The following is a 27930-nucleotide window of genomic DNA, read 5'->3' as shown; positions in this document are numbered from 1 at the left end:
GGTAATGATTTTTTTATATTAGGATTACAAGGTATCAAGAAAAAATGATTTTGAATTGAATTGAATAAAATCAAAAGTATATGGACTAAATTGTAAATTTCTCATTTTTCCGAGAAATGGATAAAAGCATAATTTCGAAAACTTAAGGATCTATGTTAAGGGATTTATTTTGAATTATGATTTTAGATTGAGAAAGTGCTTATTGTTATGAAAAAATTGTACAAAAGATAAAAGGGTAAAATGATAATTTTACTATAAAATCGATATTTGATAATTTCTCAAGTATTTTATGATGAAAATAGTATTTTGATGATATATTTAATGCATGAAATTAAGGGGTTAAAAGTGCAAATTTCTCATTAAAAGCTATTTTGTAGTTTTCAAGATTTTTATAATGGGAATTTTTGAATTTAGAATAAATAGATTTATACAAAAAATTTGTGGGCCATGGGATTTGGACCTTTATGGTATCGTAATTAGTCAAACAAAATGCATACAATTGAAGATTTGTGATGTAACAACTACCCGAAGTCCAAGCCATTGTATTGCTTTGACTTTTCGGGATTCGTTTTGGGTCTTGAACACTTTTGATCACCCCCAAACAACTTCAAAATGAATTTAAATTATTTCTTTTAAGTATTCTAATTGTCCTAGGATTTTTTTAGTTTTTAGAAAAACTCCTATTTCTCTCATGCTATCTTGAAACAAGTTTATAATCTTTAAAATACAACATAGATGAATACAAGCAAGGATACCTTCAGGAAAATCCACATTCCATGACTAAATGTCCACCGAAAATAACTTCTTCACCCGTAAACTCTTCATGCCCGGAAAAGGTAAGGACTTGACATAAAAACTACCACCATTACCCAACCAAGTGTCATTAAACACTTATATACTCAAGTCATCACCCATACACTAACAGGTACCACTAGCAAGTAAGCTCTTTGCTGCATAAATACTCCTCCATTTATATGAAAGGTTAGAACCCAAGGTTGCTGTAAACAGAATATTTAGCTTAAATAACACGACTAAGGAGAGAATTCAGATGAGTAGTCAAATGAGTAACGCCAATTATGGAATCCCATACCTCTATGCTTCTTGGGAACATAGAGTTTGTCCTAGAATGTCCAATAAATCTTTCGACAGTCATTAGTACCTGACCCTAACCAGAAAGAATTCATCATTCTTTGCAGCTCCTCACACATACTAACAAGTATCAAAAAGGCACTCATACAAAACGCAAGTATATCCTGAGCCACAGTTTTAATAACAACTTCCTTACCTAGCTTGGATAGGAGTTTGTTCTTCCAAGAAAAAAGTCATTTGCTAAGCAACTCATTGATAAAAGAAAAAAATTACCATTTTTTGCTACCAACCAACAATGGTAGACTAAGATATCTACTATGATCCAACAGTGTAATAACCCTAAATATTGCCATGACAATATTTCGATCTTGTAATTTAGAATTGGAGCTAAACATAATCCCTAATTTCTAAAAATTAATCACCTACATAGAAGCAAATTCATTACGTAACAAATTATTCTTCATAGTACTACATTTGAACTCATTGCTTGAAAGAAGAAAAAACTATCATCTGCTGAGGCTCTAGTGACTAATCGAAATTCCATGCAAATCCCCTTAGGCCTCAGCTTGACAAAGTAGATAACTCAGTCCTTCCATGCACAAAAATAAATAAATAAGGAGACAATGGGTCCTCTTGCCTTAAACCCCGCTTCGGCACAATGGGCTCCACTCACAACCATTAAGAAAACACAGTATTTAACAATAGATACACATTAAATAGTCCAAGAAACCCATTGCTTGACAAAACCCATATTTTGAAAAATAAATACAAGGAATGTTAAACTTGAAAGAAGAAAGAATATTCAATAAGATGAATACATCACAAGTACTTTATTGAGTAGAGATAGTACATGCTTTTATACAGCTGTGCATGTTATTAATAGAAACTGATCTTAACAGACTAACTGCTAACTAACTGATAACTAAAGATTAACAGACTAACTCACTTTATTAGTTACTCTAACATTCTCTCGGTTCTTTTAACTTTTGAACATTGAAATCAGCATCACTTGTAACAACTCGAAGAGCATGTCTAAAAAAGGCAAACTGTTGGGGAATGATGGGTTTCGTGAGTACATCAGCAACTTGATTAGCTAGTGGAACAAAGTTGACCTGTAGGGTTCCATCGAGTACTTTCTCACGAACAAAATGCTGGTCAATCTCAACATGTTTTACCCTTGCATGATGAGTAGGATTTGCAGCCATTGAAACTGTAGAAGTATTATCAAATCAGACCACGGGTGTTTGAACTTCTGACATACCAATTTCTCTTAACAGTTGTTTGACCTACAACAATTCAGATACACAGTTGGCTAAGCTGCAGTATTCTGCTTCAGAGGAGGACCTGGATACCACTGCTTGCTTTTTGGAGCACCAGGCTACAAGATTTGAATCTAAATAGACGATATATCCTATTGTGGATCGTTGATCTTCAACAGACGAAGCCCAACCAGCATCAAAATAGCAAACTAACTTGAACTGACCCTGTAAGAAGTACAGTCCATGTTCTATAGTTCCAATTAGATACCTTAACACTTGTTTAATAGCCTTCCAATGAGTTTCATTGGGTGAGTTTATGTACTGACTGAGTTTGTTAACATAAAATGATAAATCAGGATGTGTATTGTACATATACTAAAGCATTCCAACGACGTTGCGATACAAATGGCCATCAGCAAAGGGTGGGTTGTCATTTGAAGCAACCAGTTTGGGAGTGCTCATAGGTGTAGCTGCTGCTCCTGTCATTCAAGTTTTATGAAGTATCTCCAGAGCATATTTTTTCTAACCAAGCAACAGGCCCTGAAGTGTGTGTCAGACCTCAATTCCTAAAAAAAGAAATTGAGTCTTCCTATGTCTTTAAGAGCAAATTTTTTGTGAAGTTGCAGAACCACATTGTCTATATCAGTACTGGAACTTTCAGTTATAACAATGTCGTTGTAACAGCCCAATTTTGGACCTAACCGGAACAGTGGTTTCAGAACCACAAACCCGAGGTCGGGGAAATTATTTTTGAAATTTATTTTATGTGTTGTATCATGATTATAAGAGTGCGTGAAAATTTTGGTGAAATAATTTTAGCGATTGCATGCTTAATTGTGAAAAAAGACTAAATCGCATAAAGAGCAAAAGTTTTGTTTTTCTAGAAAATGGTGTTAAATAGCTGGATAATCATAATTAGGGGTCTTTAAAGGGAAAATAGACCCATTTCAATAGGAGTGGTCAGCCATAGGGACAAAGATGAATAAAAAAAATCAAATTTGGTAGAGCTGATAGCCTATTTTGACTAGAAATAAGATTAAATAAAACAAAAGACATCATCTTTTTCATCCCCTCCTTTCACCACCGAAAATTTTAGGCATTTTATGGGTTTTGGAGCTTCAATATTTCAGCCACTCTTTACTCTTGCAAGTAAGTGATTTTGTGTAACACCCCAGACTCGGCCTAGACGTGATGGCCGAATCTGGCGGCGTCACATTAAAGTACTTTTAGAAAACCTTAACAAGTTTTAAATTGTTCTGTTCATTGCCTTTACTTAAATCAGAAAATCACTATTCAAATTTTTACTTGAAAATAATTCTTTATACACGAAAGCTTAAAAGAAAACAGCTAGAGATATCGTGATATGTTGCGGTTTCAAAATCCATAAACTGTAGTTCTAATCCCGAATTTAAACCAAGAAATCTGAGCCAGAAATTATATAAATACCCTCTACTATCGCAGTTAAAATAATAAAAGCATTAAACCATAAAACCAGAGTATATGAAGCAGTGGTCACCGTCGAGCTCTCCGTCGCATCGATCCATCTACTGCTGGGAATTACCTGAACAGAAAAATAAATAAAGGGGTAAGTTTTCGCAACTCAGTGTGTACATTGATGCGTGATATTCGTAACAGGTTTTAAAGATTTATAAATGAATCGTTTTTGAGACTAACTTATTATCACGATTAAGGCAAGTGTACCTATCGAACAGTAGTATAGTTCAGCAAGACTGGATTGCCAAACCCAAAGGAACTACGAGTACTAGTATTTACTTCTTTTTTATTATCTAGCCTAAAAATTAAGAGGTTTGGTTATCTAAACTAATTACTAACTAAGAATGCACAAAAAGAAAACTTGAGAAAATACTTTTGGGAAGATTCGATTGATTGAGACAATACCTAAGGAAAAATCCACCTAGACTTCACTTGTTATTTGACTCTGAATCAGATGATTTATTCATTTAACTTGATCCATTAAAATCCTTAAGTTATATTATTATCTCTCTCGAGACTAATAACGTCTAACCCTAGGTTGATTAATTGAAATCTCTTTCTAATTAACACCCTAGAATTACATTAACTCGATCTATGGATTCCCTTATTAGGTTTCACCCTAATCCGGTAAAATCTTGTCACCCTATCTCTAGACGCGCAATCAACTACGCTTAATTATGACAATTTTACTCTTAGACAGGGTCTATTCCTCCTCTGAATAAGAGCGTTAACTTGAATCAAGAATTAAGAACACATAATTAAGAACAAGTCAAATATTTATCATACAATTCAGATAATAATAACAAGATCTGTCCTAGGTTTCATTCCCCTTAGATATTTAGGGGGTTTAATTCATATTTATGAAAGAAAACATCTCAAAAGCATAAAGATAACAAAATATAAGAAAACCCAAAACTCCTGAAGGAACTTGAAGGGAGGTCTTCAGTCTTGATGATGAATCATGCTCTTGAGATGGATCAATCGGCCTTCCTTAAGTAATTCCTTACTTCTTACTCTGCGTCCCCCTTCTAAGTGCCTCCTCAGGTGTTTAAATAGGCTTTAGAATGCCTAAGAGCCCTCAAAATTGACCTTTTTCGAATTGAACTAAACTTGGGCTCGAAAGGGACATGCCTGTGTGACATGCCAGTGTGCGATTACTCCAGCCCATGGTCAAAGCTGTTAAATAGGCACGGGCGTGTGGTCTACCCGTGTAAGTCATGATTTGATCCTACCAAATGGACACGTCCGTGTGAAGAAGTCCAGGCCATGTTGATTTCCCACGTGGGTCTATTTTCTCCGTTTTTAGCCCGTTTCTTGCTCTTTTTACTCTCCTATGCTCACCTAAGTATAAAACATCAAATTAAAGGATTAGGAGCATCAAATTCACCAATTCTAAGGAGAAACAATCCATAAATATGCTAAGCATGCGATAAAAATATATATAAATTATGGTTTATCATACATCCCCCACAGAATGGCATGCATACAAATGGACAACAGAATACAATCATAATTCGGCCCTGGGCCCTTACAGAATAATTATCAGATATAGCATGCATAGGTGATCAGATTAATATAATACGCCCACCAGCCCTACACACCAACTCCGTCCAACCCATCACACCATATGGGAATAAAATCAACCCACCCATCCCTACACACCATATGTGGGGAATAAAATCGACCCATTCATCCCTACACACCATAAGGTACGGTATAGCAGCACCTATTATAAGTATGCAGCTTAGCTGCCAGATAACAAGCTTTTAAAGCCCTTCAATACTTCCTTCACTTCATCAAACCCATCCTGATGCAATACATCATACAAATATGGCATGTTGTAATGCAGACAAGTGAAGCATACATATATTTTCAGAGCAAATCAGATAATCATGCCAGGTATAACATGCTAATTCATACATCACAGAATTAAGAGTCCAGATACGGCTTACCGACCCTACAACAGGTCATAGTCAACTTGGGTGACCCGTGCAACCTTACAGAACACTTCAGATTAAAGAGGCTCACACGCCCGTGTGCCCTACTCGTGTGGTCCCACACGCCCGTCTGGGTCACTCGGCCCAAATTGGCCTTGCTCGTGTTGTTCACACGGCCTGGCCCCAATTTCCACACGCCCATGTAGTTCACTCGTGTGGCACCACACACCAGTGTGGCCCATATGGCCCAATTGTCTAGCTCGTGCCTCGTACACGGCCTAGCCAGCCCTACACGCCCGTTTCCGTCGTGCCCATGTAGCACGCGTACTGCCTACTTCGTCGACCACATGGTCGTGTCTCGCCACACGGCCTCCACACGGGCAATCCACACGTCGGTGTAGCGTTGACATCAGCGTTTTTTACTTTCACCGAAACGCAATTTTAGATCGATTAAAGTACACATCTGGTTCCAATTGAAGCCTAACGCAATCCCGAACACTCCAGAACCTATTATTGAACAGTATTTCACCCTTTTAATTACTTAATCTGAGTTACTAAGAAACAGGCAAATCTCGAAAATTATCGACAACGTTACCTTATACGATAAAATGTGATTCTTCGCTATTTAGAACGTCGATTAATGATCCACAGAACCTTGGTTATCCCCTAAATAGAAAATCAAATCCTTCTTAAATAATCTCCAAAAAGAAACTCCATAATTTATCAAAACCATACTTATCAAGCCGACGGAACCTACCAGTAGTACGCCAAACTAATCGAAAGAAAGAAAAATAGATGAGAAGGTAAAAGAAGTAAATCTTGACAGCAGGGGTTTTGGGAAAAGAAGAAGACGTCAGAGAGCAAAAAGAAAAAAAAAAACAGGTTAAGCAACACCTGAAAACCCTACCCTCACTTTAATACTTTAATCTAACTCAAACGTCCGCACGGCTTGTCAATAAAATTAATGCCACACCCACGACTCGAACTCGGAATCTCAGGCATAATTCATTGCCACTTAACCACTAGACCAGCAGGTCCATTCTGTTAAGTTCCTACCAATAAATTCTTATAAACCCACTAACAAAAAGTTAGGCTTTATTCAAATAAAACCAAAATTTAGCCCAAGTTAAAACTTGAACTTGGAACTTCCCAAACATACCCTAGAGTACATAAACACTTAAACCAACATTTATTTTATGCCAAAATAAAACAAATGTCCTGATATTTCCATGCTCAAAAATCACAAAAGCCGAATTTACAAAAATTTAGGGCTTTACAACTCTAGCCCCTTAAAGAAAATTAGTCCTTGAATTTTTACCTGATTAGAAAAGGTGAGGATATTGTTGTCGCATCAAATCCTCTAGCTCCCACGTGGCCTCCTCAGTGCTATGATTCCTCCACAGCACCTTCACCAAATGTATAGTTTTCCTACGCAGGACCTCGACGTCAAGATCTAAAATCTAAACTGGCTCCTCCTCGAATGACAGATATGGTCTAACCTTAATCTCCTCCACTGGCACGTGTGTGAGATCAGAGCGATAACGTCTCAACATCGAGACGTGAAACACGTCATGTACACGATCCAACTCTTGAGGTAGCTTTAACTGGTATGCGACTGGCCCTACTCATTTCAAAATCTGGTACGGCCTAATGAACCAAGAACTTAGCTTACCCTTGGGCTCGAAACTCAGAACCTTTTTTCACGGTGAAACTTTTAGAAAGACCAAGTCCCCCACTAAAAACTCAATATCTTTCCTCTTCAAATCAGTATAAGATTTCTGTCTATCAGAAGTCGCTTTCAGTCGCTCATGAATCAAACGAAACTTATCCTCAGTCTCTGAAATCAAATCCGGACCCAGAACACGTCGCTCACCCAACTCAGTCCAGCACAAAGGAGTGCGACACTTACGACCATAAAGTGCCTCATACTGTGCCATCTGTATACTAGACTGATAACTGTTGTTGTAAGCGAACTCTGCCAAGGGCAAGTACTCCTCCCAACTACCTCAGAAATCCATAACACATCCCCTCAACATATCTCCCAGTACCTGAATTACCCTCTCCGATTGACCATCTGTTTGAAGATGAACTGCAGTACTAAAATCCAGACGAGAACCCAAAGCCTCATGAAGTTTTTGCCAGAACCAAGACGTAAAACGAGGATCCCTATCAGAGATGATCGAAACAGGAACCCCATGCAACCTCACTATCTCAGAAATTTACAACCTAGCCAGTTTTTGCAGGGAGAAGTCCGTCCTAACTGGGATGAAATGTGCCGACTTAGTCAATCGATCCACGACAACCCAAATAGAATCCTTCTTAGTGGGTGTCAAAGGCAACCCACTAATGAAGTCTATTGTTACTTGTTCTCATTTTTATATCAGTATCTTTACTGGTTGTAGCAAACCCGAAGGTAACTGGTGCCCAACCTTAACCTGCTGACAAGTCAAACAATGAGCAACATAATCCGTCACCTCACGTTTCAACTCTAGCCACCAATACAATTCTCGGAGATCCTTATACATCTTATTTCCACCAGGATACATAGCGTATGGACTACTATGTGCTTCCCTCAAAATCGACAGCCTTAAATCCTTATCATTAGGTACACAAATCCTACCTCTGAAGTATAATACCCCATCACTATTCAGCCTAAAATACGTAGCAATCCCAGTCTCAACCTGACGAAATCACATCTTGAGAGTCTTATCCTCTAACTACTTAGCTCTAATCTGCTCAATCCATGTTGACTTCACTTGAAACTCCGCTAGAAGACTCTCATTATCATAAAGACTCAGTCGAACGAACAATGCCCATAAATCAGCTACAGCCCTACGGCTTAATGCATCGGCCACTACATTGGCATTTCTAGGGTGATACTCTATACTACAATCATAATCCTTAAGTAGCTCAACCTATCGACGCTGCCTAAGATTTAACTCCTTCTGAGTAAGGAGATATCTAAGACTCTTATGATCAGTGTAGATGGTGCACTTCTATCCATACAGATAATGCCTCCAGATCTTAAGAGCAAAGACCACTACAGCCAGTTCCAAATTGTACACCAGATAATTAGCCTCGTGAATCTTGAGCTGACGCGATACATAAGCATACATAAGCAACTACCGTACCATACTGCATCAGCACACAACCCAGACCTACATTGGATGCATCACTGTAAACCACGAAGTCTCTACCCGGTTTAGGCTGAATCAGAACAGGTGCTTGAGTTAGCACAATCTTGAGCTTCTCAAAGCTCTCTTGCTGTGCATCAGTCCACATGAAAGGGGCTCCCTTATGTAGTAACTTAGTCATCGGGGCAGCAATCAAAGAGAACCCCTCTATGAACCAACGATAATATCCTGCCAGTCCAAAAAAACTATGAATCTTAGACATATTCTTTGGCTGCTTCCAATCCAAAAAGGCCTTAATCTTATGAGGATCCACACGAATCCCCTCAGCAGAAACTACATGTCCCAAAAATGTCACTTCCCGAAGCCAGAACTCACACTTGCTGAACTTTGTATACAACTGTTTCTCTCAAAGAATCTGTAGAACCATTCTTAAATGTTCATCGTGCTGATCCTCTATCTTAGAATACACAAGATATTCTCAATGAATACCACCATGAACTGATCCAAGTAGGGCTGGAACACACGGTTCATCAAGTCCACAAATGCTGCTGGTGCATTTGGCAACCCAAAGGGCATAACTAGGAACTTGTAATGTCCATAACAAGTCCTAAATTCTGTCTTATGCACATCAGCCTCCTTGACCCTTAACTGATGATAACCAGATCGTAGATCGATCTTTGAGAACACTGACGCCCCTTTGAACTGGTCGAACAAGTCATCAATTCTTGAGAGTGGGTATTTATTCTTAATCGTCAACTTATTCAACTGACAGTAATCGATACACATCCTCATCGTACCGTCATTCTTCTTTATGAACAAACTGGCTCTCCCCATGGAGACAACACTAGGATGAATAAACCCACGATCTAATAGCTCCTGAATTTTAGCCTTAAGTTCAGCCAACTCCTTCGGTGCCATTCGATAAGGAGCAATAGACACCAGAGCTGTACTAGAAATCAACTCAATCCCAAATTCTACCTCACGACTCGAAGGCAATCCTGGTAGTTCCTATGGAAAAACGTCTGGAAAGTCCCTCACACTACGGATGTCCTTAACCGAGGAGTCCACAGAATCAGACATACTGATGTAGGCCATGAATACCTCACATCCTTTACCTCACCAACTTCTCTGCCACTAACGCAGATATCACATTAGACAAATAATTTCGTCGTTCACCAATCATGACTATCTCGTTATCCTCATCGGTCCTCAAAACAACCCTCTTTTTTGCATAATCCAGACGTACGCGATGTTTTACCAACCAATCTATACCCAGAATTAAGTCTCGAACTCCTCAAACGGAAGTTCTATCAGATCAGCCAAAAATGTCATCCCTTGAACTTCTAACAGAACGTCTCGGAACAATTTATTAACCCTAATACACTGCCCCAACGGACTCACCACTGAGATCTCACTAGAAGTGCTCTTATGCGGAATTCTCAAGGTCTTAGACACAGAACATGCAACATAGTAATGCGTAGAGCTTATGTCTATCAGTGCAACATAAGGTACATTAAGAATTAAAAACATACCCATGATGACGTCTAGAGTATCTCCATCCTCACGACGACGTGCAACATAAACAAGTGCAGGCTGACTTGCCTCAGTCGGTCTAGCACCTCTGGTCGGTGCTCTCTATCCTCGACCCATGTCGTTACCACCTCTGGCCTGACCTCGACCCCTAGGTGGCTGCTGAATAACCCTCGGCGACTATGTAGTCTCAGTAGCCGAAGCTTGCATCTGGTTAGTCATCAATGGACAATCCTTAATACGATGCTTAGAAGACTCACATCTAATACAAGCTCCAGTGGACCTCTAACACTCGCCTGGATGGCGTCTATTACAAAGCTGGCACATCGCCACCGCAGCAAGTTCAATAGTAGGCCCAACTCTCACTGCTCCATCAGATCTGGCCTTTTTTCTAGGCCTCATCCTAGCATTCGAAGACTCTGTGTCCCTCTTGGTCTTCTCTCTATCACGGTTTTGGTGCTCAGCGCGCTTAACCTCCTTCGCAGTCTTGGTCTTCTCAACTAACACAGCAAACTCACGCTCCCTCTGTGGAGCTATCAGAACCCTCAAGTTATCCCTAAGACTATCCTCAAAACAGACACAACACCCATACTCAGTCGCCACCATGCCTCGCGCATAATGGTTCAGTCTCAGAAATTCGGCCCCATACTCAGCCACTAAACTATCTCCCTAAGTAAGATTCAAGAACTCACGCCTCCTAGCATCGATATAACTGGCTCCCACATACTTGCCCTAGAAAGCTGTCTTAAACAAATCCCACGTCAGACTGCCAAGCTGCGTGCCATCCCTAACCGTTAGTCACCACTGAAATCCAGCCCCCTTGAGCTTCTGATCGACAGTGAAATCTAGATCATCCATAATACGCTCCGTGGCCTCTATCTAGTACTCGGCCACATTAGAAGTAACTCCAGTGATGCCCCTAAATACCTCAGCCCCATTTGACCGGAGTCATTCCATAACTGACCCACGACCTCCAAATCCAGTATTAGCCCCAACGACCCTCTTTAGAATTCGCAGCATGGCCTGGGACAGTGCATCGTCCCCAGCTGCACGGTCTTGAGACTCAGCACCAACCTCCATAACAGGTGACACCGGCGTCTCGCTAGTGTCCAGATTAGGGATCGTATCAAATGCGAATGACTCAGCTCGAATCCTTTTACGGCCTCTACCTCGGCCTCTAGTACCCCGTCCACGAGTACCACCTATGCTCATCGTAACCATCGAATTAATCTGTATTTAGAAGTTTTATGCACATCAGTTTATAGTTTTGATAATTATTAACATATATTTTATGCAGAATAGTATCAGAGTTTCAGAGTTAGTTATCGCGAGTAACAAGCTCACTATGGTTTTTAGTTTACACTACCTAAAGTGTTTTATAATGCATACACAGTATTTCAGACAGATACAGACAAAAATCCCAGTATAAGCATGCTTTCAGCCAATACATATCAAAGTTTCAGAGAACTTACAAGATCAGTGCTGGAGGCTCGATGAACCACGTACTTAATCGGAGTATTTGAAAATATTCAAAAATATTTCTTTAAAACAAATTTTGGAACCCAAAATTCACAGTCGAGTTTTGAACCTGACTCTGATACCACTAAATGTAACACTCTAGACCTGGCTTAGACGCGATGGCCGAATCTGGCTGCGTCACAGGAGAGTGCTTTTAAAAAATCTTAACAAGTTTTAAATCGTTCTATTCATTGTCTTTACTTAAATCAGAAAATCACTATTCAAATTATTACTTGAAAATAATTCTTTATATGCGGAAGCTTAAAAGAAAATAGCTAGAGATATCGTGATACGTTACGGTTTCAAAATCCATAAACTGTAGTTCAAATCCCGAATTTAAACTAAGCATTCTGAGCCAAAAAATACATAAATACCCCCTACTATCGCAGTTAAAATAATAAAAGCATTAAACCATAAAACCAGAGAATATGAAGCAGTGGTTACCGCCGAGCTCTCCGTCGTACCGATCCATCTACTGCTGAGAATTACCTGAACAGACAAATAAATAAAGGGGTGAGTTTTCGCAACTTAGTGTGTACATCGCCCACAGAATGGCATGCATACAAACGGACAACAGAAGACAATCATAATTCGGGCCTGGGCCCTTACAGAATAATTATCAGATATAGCATGCATAGCATATCAGATTAATAGAATAAGCCCACTAGCCCTGCACACCAACTCCGTCCAACCCATCACACCATGTGGGGATAAAATCGACTTACCAATCCCTACACACCATATATGGGGAATAAAATTGACCCATCCATCTCTACACACCATAAGTTACGACATAGCATCACCTATCATAGTATGCAGCTTAGCTGCCAGATAACGGGCTTTTAAAGCCCTTCAATACTTCCTTCACTTCATCAAACCCACGCCGATGCAATGCATCATACAAATATGGCATGCTGTAATATAAACAAGTGAAGCATACATATATTTTTAGAACATATCAGATAATCATGCCAGGTATAACATGCTAACTCATACATCACAGAATTAAGAGTCCAGATACGGCTTACCGACCCTACGACAGGTCATAGTCGACTTGGACGGCCTGTGCAACCTTACAGAACACTTCAGATTAAAGAAGCTCACACGCCCGTGTGCGCTGCCCGTGTGGTCCTACACATCCGTATGGGTCACTCGGCCCAAATTGGGCTTACCTGTGTGGTTGACACAACCTGGCCCTGATTTCCACACGTCTGTATGGTTCACCCATATGGTACCACACACCCGTGTGGCCCACACGGCCCAATTGGTCTAGCCCGTGCCTCGCACACGGCCTAGCAAGCCCCACAAGCCTGTGTCTGTCGTGTCTGTGTGCCACGCGCATGGCCTACTTCATCAACCACACGGTCGTGTCTCGCCACACGGCCTCCACGCGGGCAGTCCACACGTCTGTGTAGCGTCGACGCAGTGTTTTTGACTTTTACCGAAACGCGATTTTAAATCGATTGGAGTACACATCTGGTTCCGATTGAAGCCTAACGCAATCCTGAACACTCCAGAACCTATTATTAAACAGTATTTCACCCTTTTAATCACTTAATTTGAGTTACTAGGAAATAGGCAAATCCCAAAAGTTATCGACAACGTTACCTTATAGGATAAACGACGATTCCTTGCTATTTAGAACATCGATTAATAATCCACAGAACCTTGGTTATCCCCTAAATAGAAAATCAAATCCTTCTTAAACAATCTCCAAAAAGAAACCCCATAATTTATCAAAACCATACTTACTTAGCCAACGGAACCTACTAGCAGTACGCCAAACTAATCGAAAGAAAAAAAAACGGAAGAGAAGGTAAAAGAAGTAAATCTTGACAGCAGAGGTTTTGGGAAAAAAAGAAGACGGCAGAGAGCAAAAAGAAAAAAAAAAGAAAGAAAACAGGTTAGGCAACACCTGAAAACCTTACCCTCACTTTAGTACTTTAATCCAACTCACACGTCCGCACGACTTGTCAATAAAATTAATGCCACACCCACGACTCAAACTCGAAATCTCAGACATAATTCCTTGCCACTTAACCACTAGACTAACAAGCCCATTCTGTTAAGTTCCTACCAATAAATTCTTATAAGCCCACTCACAAAAAGTTAGGCTTTATTCAAATAAAACCAAAATTTATCCCAAGTTAAAATTTGAACTTGGGACTTTCTAAACACAACCCAGAGTACATAAACACTTAAAACAACATTTATTTTATGCCAAAATAACACAAAATAATTGTCTTGATATTTTCATGCTCAACAATCACAAAATATGAATTTACAGAAATTTGGAGCATTACATTTTGATGGCCTTTCTTGATAATTTTTGTACTTTTGGGACCCTTGTAGCATAAGCTAGCTAATAAGGGGACTATTTTGCAAAATAATTGAAAGTCTAGGGTTTTTCCATGGGAGTTTTTATATTTTTTGCTGAATTTTTATGGAAGAAAATAAATTTTACTGAATTTTTATGGAAGAAAATGAATCTTGGTTGTTAAATAAATAACTTTTGTGGAAGGATTTTCATGAAAATACCTAAAATAGACCATTTTGTAAAGATTATAAAATGAGTGATAAGTATGAGTAATAATTGAAATTGTGAGATGCCATAAGCTTCAAGTAGATTCGGTTACGCTTGGTTAATAAGGAAATTTGATAAAAATCAATTTACGAGCCTAAGGGTAAAATTATAATTTTATGAAAGTCTAGGGGAAAAATGGTCATTTTGCCAAAATAAAAATTATGAATTGCATTGATTAATATGATGATTAAATTAGTGAATTTTCATCATTTTAGATCAAGAACTACAAAAATTAGGCCTAGACCGGGGGAAGGCCATGCAAGTAGACTAAAACCAATTAGTCGTCCACTTTTTGTATACCGAGGTAAGTTACACGTAAGTAAGGTAACTTTATCATTATTATGTGTTGAATGATTAATTTTGCGTAATATGGTTGAGAATGCATGATGAAATTTAATGTAGTAGAGTCCCAATTGAACCTAGAAATAGATTAGATATCCATGCTACGGTATTTAGGTGACATGTGTGCTAGTGTAAGACCATGTCTGGGACATGGCATCGGCCACATTATGAGAGCCAGTTTAAGACCTTGTCTGGGAGATGGCATCGGTATTGACATGTGTACTAGTGTAAGACCATGTCTGGGATATGGCATCGACCACATTATGAGAGCCAGTGTAAGATCATGACTGGGACATGGCATCGATATTGAGTTAAAAGCTAGTGTAAGACCATGTTTGGGATATGGCATCGGCCTCGACATGTGAGCCAGTGTAAGACCATATCTGGGACATGCATCGGCAATTTACCCTCTTGTGTAAAGCTTTTCGGATATCTTTTAGTACTCCAAATAGTTTCACGGGTTATTTTAAAAGTTTATGACGATGATATGGGATGATATAATTATGTCATGAGTGATACATATTCTTATTCGAAACTCATTAGATATGAGTCTAGTTATATTGCCTTGATGGTAAGAATGGCATGAGTAAGTTCTAGCTATGGTGATGATTTTGGGACGATAATATAATCTTTGGCTTATACTTGTGATGTAAAAGCATGTGGTGATATTTATTTCGTTCATTCAAAAATGTTGTGTTGATTTATATTATTCATGGTAGATGTTGTTACTTATTTATATGTAACTTACTAAGCTTTATGCTTACTCCCTCTCTTTTCTATTTTCTTATAGTTTCGTCAAGTTAGTATCGAGAATCAAGGGACGTCGGAGGCATCGATTACACTATCACCTGAAGCTTTTGGTATAGCTAGTTTAAATATTTTGATTGTGGCATGTATAGGGACTTGAATCTTTTGTTTAGTGTCTTGTTAGTTTAGCCACAAGTGTTGGCTCATATGATGGATGTGATATTCATTTTGTATAGGCCATAATGTTGGCTAATATTGATTATTATTAAATGCATTTGATACAAATTTCTCATGGTTGTGGTTGATTTGGTTATATGTGTTATGCTTACATTGGTTTTGGTTGATGTTGTGTAGGTTGGTGTAAGTAAGGGTGGCAAAAAAGCTTGGTAAATAGCCTTGTTTTTGTCTACACGGGCAGACACACGGGCGTGTGTCTAGACCGTGTGTGACACACGGCTTGCCCCACGGGCGTGTAATCCAGCCGTGTGTCCCCTGCACCTTAATTTTACAAGTCAGTATGCATGGTAGTAAACACACGGGTAGAGACACGGCCGTGTGTCTCAGCCGTGTAGGGGACAAGGCCTCACATGCGGGCATGTGCCTTGGCCGTGTACCCTTAATTAGTTGCTGACGTCAGAAACAGAATGTCAAGGTTTTTGTACACGGGCTGAGACACGGGCGTGTCATGGCCATGTGAAGGACACGGACCATGGACACGGGCATGTGCCAGGCCGTGTGAAAACCCTTATAGGTTCGAATCGAAAATAAATCTATACGATTTAGGGACACAGGTGTGTCTTGATATGTTCAGGCCGTATGAGTCACACGGGCCTTCAACATGCCCATGTTAAAAAGACATACGGGCGTGTAACCCTTCCACACCAGCGTGTAACCCTTCCACACGGGCGTGTGTCCCTGTCTACTTGAAATTTTACAAAGTTTTCTAGGATGCACGGATTTGTCTGTAATCAATCCTAAAGTGTGTTCGGGCCCTCACAGGCCCATAGTAGGGACATTAAGGTATTATGAAAAGTTTTGAATTAGAGCGAAACTTCATAAATGGGAAATGTATGTTTGTATATACTTAAGTCTGGTAACACCTCGTATCCTGTTCCAGCATCGAACTCGGGCAAGGGGTGTTACAGTCATCTACATAGGCCATAAGTAACAAGTAGCTTCCTGATGATGTTCGAATGAATAGAGAAGGGTCTGCTTTCGATGAATGAAACCCAAGTGTGTTAACGAGATACTGCTGGAGTGTGTGAAACCACGAACGAGAGGCTTGGCGCAACCTGTATAGTGCTTTGTTCAACCTGTAGACAAGCTTTTGTCCATTGTGACCTGATACTTCGAATCCAGGTGGCTGGTCCATGTATATTTCTTCAGTCAACTCTCCATTTAGGAATGCATTATTGACATCAACTTGTCGTAATGACCACCCCTTCATGACTGCTACAGCAAGGAAAATCTGAATGGTTACTGCTCGAACAATTGGACTAAAAGTGTCTCAAAAATCAATTCTGATATATTGAGAAAGCCCTTTCGCGACCAGTCGAGCTTTGTACCTATCCACAGTTCCATCAGCCTTCTTTTTTACTTTAAATAACCACTTGCAGCCTATTGCCCCGTGATTGAAAGGAAGAGAGCAAATGCTCCAAGTCTTGTTGTGAAGTAGAGCCTGTAGCTCATTATGTATTGCAGTTTTCCATACTCCATGTCGCATGGCTTCATGAATGTCAGCAGGAATATCAGAAGGAATACAAGGGACTGTGCTCATATATGCCTTTGGTTTGAATATGCCAGCTTTGCTACGTGTAGTCATGGCATGTGAATTAAAGGGCATGGTAGGTGGGGGTTGAGACTGCCTAGATGGAAAGCTAATTTCCTCATAGATTTTCCCTCTTTGCCAACTGATGAACCAAGAGAATGCAATTGCTGAACGAGCAAGGGCCACTTGATATCATCTTTTTCAAATAAAAAATATGAAAAAAGTTAATCATATAGAGACCACTCTCTCCGATAGGTTTGATTCTAGCCACTTGCAGACTAGAGGTGAGTATTTGATCGAGTCGAGTCGAATTGAGTTAAAAAATTTTAAGTTGGTCGAGTTGACGAATCCTATTTTAGCAACCAAACTCAATTTGAATTTTTTTCGAATCAAGTCAAAAAAAATTTAGTCGAGTCGAGTCGAATTAATGAATCTTATTATTTATACTCAATGTTCCATTTACTTGGACCAATTATTTTACTAGTAGACAAATTACAAGCTTTTAGATTAATTTTGAGTAAAGGAAAAAACAATGAGGGTAGGGCTATTCGGGAAGGAAAGTAAGATTAATGGGTAATCATTTATCAAAACAAAGTAGTTTTACCTGACTTTTAACTTTAGAAAAGGTAAACATTTATCAAAACGACGTAGTTTTGTCTTTTTATTTGGATTTTTGGATAACTCAAATTAGGAGTGAGTGTTCAATTGAATCGAGTGAAACTGTTTAAGTTAAATTAGAAAAATTAATAATGTTAAATTAAAATCTTATACAATATAACTATTTCTATGTTAGAACACAAAAATTTGAAACAATATATATTTGAAAACTTTTTAAAGCAAAGTAATAATAATAATAATAATAATAATAATAATAAGATATTTTAGTATGATAAATTTGAATCATTAATCACTTATTTAGATTCTAAAATTATTATTTTATTAAATTTTTTATATTTTTTAGATTTTTAAAATTTTATAATTTTTAAAAATATAAATTTTAGAATTTCTATAAATATTTTGAATTTTAAAATTATTTTCAAATTTTGAAAATTACTTTGATTTTTTGTAATTTTATTAAGAGATAGACCAATTTGCTCATTTTCAACATTAACAGGGACCAAAACAGTATTCACACTAATCTGTTATTTGAATTATTCGAGTTATTTGAATTGTAAAAATTCAACTCGACTCAAACTCGAAATCCGAAATTTTTTATTTGAGTTGACTCGAATAATTTGATTCGATTAACTCGAAATTATTTTTTTATTTTTTGAATCGAATCGAATTTTGCTCACCCTTATCGGTGACCATAATGAAAACAACGTTCTCTCCATGGCTTAGTAATCCGCTTCCCAGAAAACTTAACTACCAAGCATAAGTTATAATCAATGTCGTTGACTTGAACTTCCTCTTCGAAAATAACCAACTTCGGTTCCTTCTCTTTGAGAGACAAATCTTGAAACTTCACCTCCATATCTTTAGTAAATCAAAAGAATCAATAACCAAATGACACAAAAATTGACGAGCAATACAAAATCTTGTGCTATAAAGTGAGATGAGTAAGGTCGAAAAGACACATACCATCTTACTATTTATCGTGGTTATATATTTTTTATTTTTAATAATATCATAAAATTATCTACGACTTTATGAGGTTCAAATTCACGCACAGTTATGTGCAACATATCTTAAGTTTGCCTTTTTAACCTTTCGAGTAAATCAATTAATGTGTCAAGGCATTATTCACTTGTCATCATTTTAAATATGCTATTTAGGATTATTTTCATTCTACAAGTAATTTTAAAAATTGGCTTGTGTCTTATTTTTAATATTTTATTATATTTCTACATAGCACTTATCAACTCCTAACCTTATTTTTGGAGTCTAGAAACTCAACTGACAATATACTAAATAATTTATATATATAATAACAATCTACAGATAAACTTTTTAAATCACATACCATTAAAATAAAATTTTCTTAGAGTTAAAATTAATACAAAATTTAAATAAATATTTGTCCTATATACATTACTTTGTAAATATAAATATTTATTCTTAAATTGAATTAGATATATAAATATTCAGTCTAGGATAAATAAAATATTTATTATTTTACATTTCAAAATCATTAATATCAAATAATATAAAATACTTTTACCATATTTATCTATTAAAATCATGATTTAATTTTTACATAATAATTATATTTAAATTTTATAGTTTCCATTTTGAAAGGTGTAATTTTTTTTTACAATTCTTAATTTTGGTAAGTAATATTTTAACTAACATGGTATTTTTTAAAAACATTTCAATAATTTAATACACTTATTATTTATATGCTTTTACTAGATCAACGTATTTTTTCACTAATTTTATGTTTTATGTTCTTAGCATATCATTTTTACAGCATAAGATGGATGAAGTGAAGAAGAAAATTGAAGATCTAACTCAAGAGCTTACATTTTACAAAGCTTTTTGTTTCAAGCAATACAATTTAATTTCAAAATACCAAGAGTTGATAAAATTTTATTGACAAAATGGGATGAAGAACCAAATAACAATATAACTTTTAAAAAATTGTAATGAGGTTTTTTTTTTAAATAATTTCATTATAGATTCTGTCGTTTTAATTATATTTATTTTTTTTTGACACAATAGTTAGAATTATTTATAGTCCTTCCCCAACCCATAAATAGGAGGATAATGCGCTTCAACAAACTTGAACCCATGTCTTCCTGCAGTGACAACAATGCTAATACTAATCGAACTAAGACTCAATCGGAAAAAGTTGTATGAGTTGATTTTTAGCAAATAAATTGTAATCTAATATATATATTAATATTATAACAAGGTTTGCCAGCATTTTGAGAAACAATCCAATGTGCAACAAGTAGTTAATCATATAAACTAAAATATATGGGTAATATTTTGTTTAAAATAAATTAGATAACAAAACATTTAATAAGATATTTAAATAAAATATTTGTGTTTGTTGATACATTGGATTAAGCGTCTGTCAATTTTTATTAAACCGAGTCGGATTATAATTAAAGTCGACGGACGTTCCAAAGAGGGTTTCTTCTTCCTCTCGACTTCTAGTTCTCTATCCTTAAAGAATTTAACTGTTGATCCAGTGTATCGACCATGTTTTTATTATTTATGGGTCTTTTGATTGTAAAAGGATTCTTTGTGGTTCTTTTAGTAATTTTTAAGCTATTTTTAGATTATTAATTTTTTATTTAATAAGCTTTTGTAAGGTATTTTGTAGGCATTGGAGCGATTTGAGAAATGAAGATTTGGAGGCAATGGAGTGAAGAAGAAGCTGAAAATCGAAAGAAATAGTGCAAGGTCTATTCAAGCTAAGATCTTTTCACGTTCACTCATGATTTTGCCCTAAAAAGTTTTATATGATGTGGTTCTTTAATTTTGAGAAGAGGACGTGATCTTTATTTAAAAACAATTTCTTTATAGTTTTTAAGAAACCTCTCCATTCGTTTGTGGATTGCAATATCTATATTGGGATTTAGTTAATATTATGTTTTATTTATTTCTTTGTTGCGCTTTACTTTTATATCTCTTATATTATTTGTAAATTTATAATGAGTTAAATCATTTACGTAGTTGCAAGAATCATTGGTTAATAATAAGTAATTGAAATATAATTATAATTTGATTTAAAAAAGATGATTGTGGTTTAATTTTCTTGATTTGTGCACTTGTCATTAATTTTAATATGAATTTTAAAGAGAAAGTAAGTTGAGTAGCTCCTTACTTTTGCTTTAGTGATCTAATCGAGAGATTACCCAAGATTAATTCCAGTTAGCAACCTCTAGTTGAAGACCCCGATAGCTAAGGAGAAGCTGGTAATGGTAGCACATCACTTGGAGGCGTTAAGAATGTGTGATGATAATACTTAATGTTTTCCAAGCACTTAACCTAAATCAGGAGACGCATTCATGTCATTGGTTTTTTTTTTTTTTTTTTATATACAATATTAAAGGTATACAAACGGATATTTAATACAAATCATGACATATTATTAATTCTAAATTTAAGTTAATCTGACATTATTCAATAATTGCCATAGACTGAAGTTGATCCTTAACTACTTCATTTATGAATTGATGTTCAACAAGTAAGATTAATATGTTATTGTTCCATTTACTTGCATTCCTTTTACACTCTTTATATTCATTTGTTTTATAAAAATTAGTTGAAGTCTAACTGCACACTTTTTGTACGTTTGATCTTGAAATATTTCTTAACATATTTATTTTATTCTAATTATTACTCGTTAACACTATTTTAAAGCTTTATTTATCCATTTTGAACTGGATTTTTATATGCTATTAGCCACCGAATAGATTGTAAGATTTTTCAACAGACTTGATAAAAACAAAGTAAAAGTACATGGCTTGCACACGCTTTTAATTGGCAGTAAACATTTCTTTTTTACTTTCGCCAGTAAAATAAATTAAAATAAATTTCTAAAATTAAAAGTAAATAAAATAAAACTCGAATATCTGAAGGACCAAGAGCAATTAAACCATTTTCATTATTTTGCTTTTCTCCAAATGAATATTTATAACCTTAGAAAATAGTTGCTATAACCGCTTTATAATTTGTAAACTATACTATTTTTAAAATTTTATATCACTGAACTCTGAAAAAAATTATATAAAAATATATCTATAAAAATTGATGCTAAAGAAAATGAAACCTTAGTTGTCAATAAAGTTGACTATCTAGAAATCGAAGTGTTCTAAATTTAAATCCTATGAGTTGGAATTATTTTTATAAATTTATTTTGAATTTATAAATTTGTACCCTCATCATTATATTTAATACTTAGTTAAAATAAGTCATTTACCAACCGAAATAATATTCAATTGACTCTTGACATCAACTCGATCTTGCGTATAGTAAAGATAAGATCCTTGTATCTTTTTCAACTATAAACATATTATTCTACTTTTAATATATAAACTTGGGTCAGTTATTTCAATGGGAGGATATTGTGCACATAACATATTATCATATAATATATACATATATATGAAAATAGGATAATTATTCTATACACTGCAAAAAAAGATTTAACAAAGTTGCCAATATGTCCTTGTAAAATTAAAAATAAATAAATAAATAACAGTATCCTAAACCTGCTTGTGCTGTTATTTTATTCCACTTGCAGTCACAGAATAGAATAAACTACCTTGTGGAATGAACTAACCTACCCTGTGGAAATAGAAATAAAATATAATCACATGATCTTCGATTTAAAACTAAAGATTCAATCCGATTTTTTCTCCAACATTTCACCAGTTGGACTGATTTTTTTTTTATAGAAACCCGATTTTTATATAATCACTGGACCGAACAAACCATCGGGTTTTTGATTCAACTAATCTAACCGGGCGGTTTAGTTTCTTATTCCAGTATTAGAAAAGAAGTAATAATATTAACTTTGCACACTAACAGTAACAATAAATTGTCTGCCATTTGAAGTCAGCTACCACAATAACTAAAAAACACAAGAACCAATCTAAAGCCTACCTTCGGGCCATTTCTATGGTACTTTTTCCCTCACCAGCACCTTTTTACTGTCTTTTTCACCTTAAAAGTCTTTTATCTTTTACTATCAAACCATGTTTACATGTACATATAACAAATAAGGCATTTTCACAAACAGCTAATACTCATATAGAATAAAGGAGCAAAAGAGGCTGCCTGAGACTTACGTGCCGTTGAGACAGGCTCAGATCGATGGTGGTTATCCAACGATAGTACTTTCCTTTGTGTCCCATGTCGAGTAGGAGATACCGAGTCTTGTATCAATTTTGATGTTTTATGTTCTGGCTGGATGCATGAAATGTTGGAGCCCTATCTGTCGTTTCACATGATCTGGAATCAACTTGTTAATCAGCTCCGGTGAAGCCCCAGATAACTGTAACCAAAAGAAACCGTTGATTCAATGAGAAACTGACATCATTGTATGAAAGAAAAGAATGTTGGAATGGTGTTTAGTTCAGAAACATACTTCCTGTTTGAAGTTGAAAAGTGGTGGTAAAGGTCGACCATTTGGTAGGCGAGCATTAGGTTCTCGAAGCTCATCAAAGAAAGGATGAGCACATGCTTCAAGCTGTCATAGCAAAGGGCAGATTACAGAAACATGAGATTAGGGGTGGTTCTCACTAAAACATAAATATTGGAAGAAGTGAAATGATAATTGAATAATTTGCGCATATTCTTTGAGTCAAAAATGGAAATATCACTCATCAAAAGGGGGAGATACTCGCAACTCACAGCTGTACAGCGAAGACTAGGTGAGTATTGCAGGAGTCGTGAAGTAAGATCAATTGCTTCGGGAGGCATCCTTTTGTGAAAAACCTAGAAACATAGAGAGTAAAGTAAAAGTAATTCAAGATATTCAAGAATTTTAATTTTTTTTAAAAAAGAACAGCAGACATTCATGAGAAAGATATCCCGAAGGCATTACAAAAATAATGCGTCTCTACACCAATCATTGAAATGAAAAATTTTAAAAAGAACAGTAAAAAGTTATTTACCTTATGCCACGGATGCGCTTTCATCTGTGGAAACCTAAAATCCATGTAATTGGGATTCATGCAGCGAATTTCTTCCCTAGTGGGGGTACCTAAAACCTGGAGGAAAAGATGTAATAAGAAGACAAGGTGCAATGAAATGCATAACATCAAGCATCACAAAGCAAACATACCTTAATAATCTCTACAAGCTGGCCCACCGCATTCTCTCCTGGAAACAATGGCTACTCAAGAAAAAAAAAAGGTCTCAAGGACCAGAGAAACTGAATGATTGCTAGATATGGCAGATCAAAATAATAATAAAAGGAATAAACAGGGGAAAGACTAACCTGGCCCAGCAAAAGTTCAGCTAGAACACAACCAGCTGACCAGATATCAATTGAGGTTGTGTATTCTGTTGCACCAAAGATAAGTTCTGGAGCCCGATAGAAACGTGAACATATGTAGGAAATGTTGGCTTCACCTTTGACCTGGTTGAAAGTAAATAAATAGTAAGTGCAAAGTTTTAAGAGAAAATTATAAGCAAAATAGAATCAGAAGCATGTTAAGGTAATCTTTTATCCAATCTAATCCAATCATTTTCATCCCTTCACACCACAAAGTGGCCATAAAGGAAGCTAAACGAAAGGGGAAATGCTAACAAGGGCAGTGCCCATTTCAAAAGGGCTAAGCTAGAAAATGTTAGCTTAGATTCCGTATTTATAGTATTTACAGTGATATAAAAGAGGAGAAAAAAGTTAAAGAAGTTCTAGTAGTTTGCACAATCATGAATCAACAGTAAAGAGTCACTGACTGGGTTGGCAAAATGCTGATTTTGCAAATGATTGCAAGAGTAGCAACTTGCACCCTTGAAACACATGAAAATCCTTTTAGAAATTATGATCAGAAGAAACATTCACATAACAGAGAGCCAAAATCCTATTTTAGTTTTACAAACTTATGGACCCAATAAATTTGAAAGGAAGAGACGTTGGGAAATTAATATAGAGTGAGCTAACTTACAAGCACTTTTGCACTTCCAAAATCACAAATCTTAACCTGATGAGTGAGAGGATCAACCTGTAAAAAGCCAAAAGTTAGTTACATATTCAAAACATTCTACTAAAAACCATCAGTAAGAGAAGTACCAAAACATTTTGTGGCTTCAAATCCCTATGGCAAACTCCAACAACACTGTGGAGGTATGCAAGCCCCCTGAATATCTGTAAAACTTCAGCTATTTAGAATAAAGGACATTATTCAATAAATCAAGTATGGAAAAGCCTACTATGCACACCTGGTATGTGTAAAGCTTGACATATATAAGCGGCATTCTTTGATTTGCACTGCTGTAGTGTTTTAAAACCCTATACATGCTCTCTGGTACATATTCCATAACCAAGTTAAGAAAAAGCTCATTTTTTGTTGTCGTGGAAAAGAAACAATGCTTCAAGGAAATCACATTCGGATGATCCAGCACACGCATCAACTGCAGTTCACGATTTTTGTATCTCCTGTCCTGTAAAACTTTCTTTATAGCCACGGTCTCACCCGTTTCCAAGCATTTTGCCTGAAAGAAAAGATGTATCAACATGTTAAATATCATCAACATAAGATCAGTTTCAACTACAGTCTAACTATGTCTCAGTACCTGGAAAACAATCCCAAAAGATCCAGTGCCGACTACACGCTCAGCCATATAACTGATGGTCTACAATAATCAAGACATAGGAAACATGAAATCCCAAGTAAAACAATCTTGTTATCATTACTAACATTGATCTTAACCATGTAAAAGCCTATAGCTAAAGCATAATCTGAACATATATGAAAGTAGGTAACACAATAAGTGAAACACACCTGTTTAGGCTCTCCATTTTTGCCTCCAATCGTTGTGGAAATGATGTGACCGGTAACCGGATCATTGACATCAACAACAGGGGCCGACATTTCCTGATACATTAAGAAACTCATGGTTAGAAAAAAGAGATAAGAAACTTTTAAGGAGCAAAAAAAATGAAGATCCAAAAGAACCAGCTTTTCCCTTGATAAAAGTTATGAAGTCCAAAAAAGAACAAATCCATTTAATAATTTAAGCTACAATGTTCAATATGATCCGATAGTTTTTAACCTAAGCTAAAAACAAACACATAAAACCACAAAAGGAAAAAAAAAAGAATGATACAAATTTCGAGCTTTAAAGAAAATAATTAAAAGCTCATAACTACAAAAAAAAAATTACAGAGAAGTGATCACAGACAGATCGAACAAATACATAGCAAAATCTCATTATCTAGGGTTCCTCGATTAGCATAATCAACAACAACGCCATAAAAAATAAAAGAAAATCTAATAATAATTTTTTTTTAAAAAAAAGGATCTAATACAATCATAAGCAAAACATTCACCAAAAAACTCGCAGATTCACTTCCGAATTCCGATATCAGAAAAAATTGAAAGAAAAAAAAAAGAAAGAAGAAAGTTTACCTTATCGTCAGCCATGACGAGCAAAAAGGAATATGATGATGATTAACAAGAATTAGAACAAGCAAACGAGGACCTAGGAGAACGACAGTGAACTAATGCGCATGTGATTCCACCTCTCCCTCCATTCTTCCCTTCTTTTCTTTTTCTTTTCTTATATTTATTTTCTTCCGTTTCTTGGTCTTCTGTCTCTGCTTTCCATTTTCTTCTCTCTTTTTTTTCTTTTTGTTTCTAAACTTCCCAAACAGCCCTTTGAACTCTTATCTAATAATTAAGGACGAGATTTGAAATTTTCCCGAGAAAATTTTGGAGAAAAACAGATAAAATTGAAATAAATTAATCGCCGACGTTTTTTAATTATTGAGCAGTTTTAACGTTTTCCGTCATTCGTCTCTTCCGTTTGGACAAGCTTTTGTTTTATATCCGTTATTCTTACCGTTACTACGTTATTTTGTTTTTCTGCTAGTACGGGTCTCACCCTCTCTTTTCATTGGTTAATTTTTTTAAACTAAAAAAGATTAAAATATGTTTTAGTTTTGGATTTTTATATATTTAAAGCCTAGTGCTCATACTTTTATTTAAAAGAATTTAATTTTTTATTTTTTGAATTTAAAAATTAAGTCTAATTTTTAACAGCATTAGAATTTTTATTAAATTTATTATTGTAACATTTTGTAATTTAAAAAATTCGCTAAATAATTGTGAAAAAATTACATTGTAATGGACCTAAATTTAATAAAAAAATTTAATACGGTTAATAATTCTTAAATTTGATGTCAGCATTTAATTAGAATAAATTATTTAGACTAATGACATTGTAAAAGTTAAGGTATGAAATTATGTCAAAAATTAAAATATAGAAACCAAAATTAAAAGTTGACTATTTTTATATAATCTTAGAAAAGAAAAGAGAGGATTAGAGTTAAAATTTAATCAAAACCTTATAATGTTAGGAAAACTTAGACACATCTTTTAAGGAAAATTGAGGTACAAAATTATATCAAATATTAATTTTGAGTATATAATTTCAAAAGAAAAGAAGTAAAAGGATTAGAATTGAAATTTGATCACTATAATATAACATTAAAAAATCTTTAACTTGGACATGTGTCATGTATGGAAGACCTTAAGGTTTGTTCAGCTGTACTTAAAAAAAGTACTTTTGACTTTAAAAGTACTTTTAAAAGAAAAGTTGTGCTAAACAAGTTGTTTTTGTCTGAAATTTTTAGCTTTTTAAAATTTACTTTTCAAAAGTATTTCTGAAAAGGAAAAATTAAAATTTTTAGCTTTTTCTCTCCCAAAAACGCTTTTAGTGCTTAATTACTTTTTCACCCCTCTAATAACATAGTATTTTTCCTTTTTTCTTGGTGTTTAATTACAAATGTGTTAAAATCATTAATTAAAAATAAAAATATTTTTAAAATACTAATTATAAATATTTAATGGTTATATTTAAATATTTAAAATATATTTTATATATTCTAATTAAATTTTAT

The 27930-nt window shown here is 35.6% G+C and overlaps 1 protein-coding gene across 2 annotated transcripts; it reads right to left on the bottom strand.

Annotated features, from left to right (window-relative positions):
* Positions 1-22401: 22401 nt before the first annotated feature.
* LOC108460212 (shaggy-related protein kinase eta-like) lies at positions 22402-26788 on the bottom strand. 2 transcript variants are annotated; one of them, XR_008270785.1, is made up of 13 exons: positions 26438-26788; positions 25811-25903; positions 25602-25661; positions 25248-25520; positions 25099-25173; positions 24974-25030; positions 24301-24441; positions 24145-24195; positions 23975-24070; positions 23712-23795; positions 23446-23547; positions 23147-23352; positions 22402-22643 (listed from the first exon to the last, which is right to left on the bottom strand). XR_008270785.1 is itself a non-coding variant. In XM_017759623.2 (12 exons), the coding sequence occupies exons 1-12, from the start codon at positions 26450-26452 to the stop codon at positions 23254-23256; spliced, it is 1146 nt and encodes a 381-aa protein (XP_017615112.1). In that variant the 5' UTR covers positions 26453-26788; the 3' UTR covers positions 22847-23253. The 2 variants fall into 2 exon arrangements, 1 of the variants encoding a protein (XP_017615112.1); XM_017759623.2 differs by lacking the exon at positions 22402-22643 and having other exon boundaries at positions 22847-23352.
* Positions 26789-27930: the final 1142 nt, after the last annotated feature.

The sequence above is a fragment of the Gossypium arboreum genome, chromosome 9 (genome assembly GCF_025698485.1).
Source record: "Gossypium arboreum isolate Shixiya-1 chromosome 9, ASM2569848v2, whole genome shotgun sequence".
Classification (NCBI taxonomy): Eukaryota; Viridiplantae; Streptophyta; class Magnoliopsida; order Malvales; family Malvaceae; genus Gossypium; species Gossypium arboreum.
This window is presented reverse-complemented; position numbering and strand designations above follow the sequence as displayed.

Excerpts from the sequence above, each read along its gene's own strand:
- LOC108460212 (XM_017759623.2), bottom strand. Across the intron at positions 24,442-24,973 it reads TTGGAAGTGCAAAAGTGCTT|GTCAAAGGTGAAGCCAACAT; the intron begins GTAAGTTAGCTC and ends ACTTTCAACCAG. Across the intron at positions 23,548-23,711 it reads CTAGTCTTCGCTGTACAGCT|CTTGAAGCATGTGCTCATCC; the intron begins GTGAGTTGCGAG and ends TTGCTATGACAG.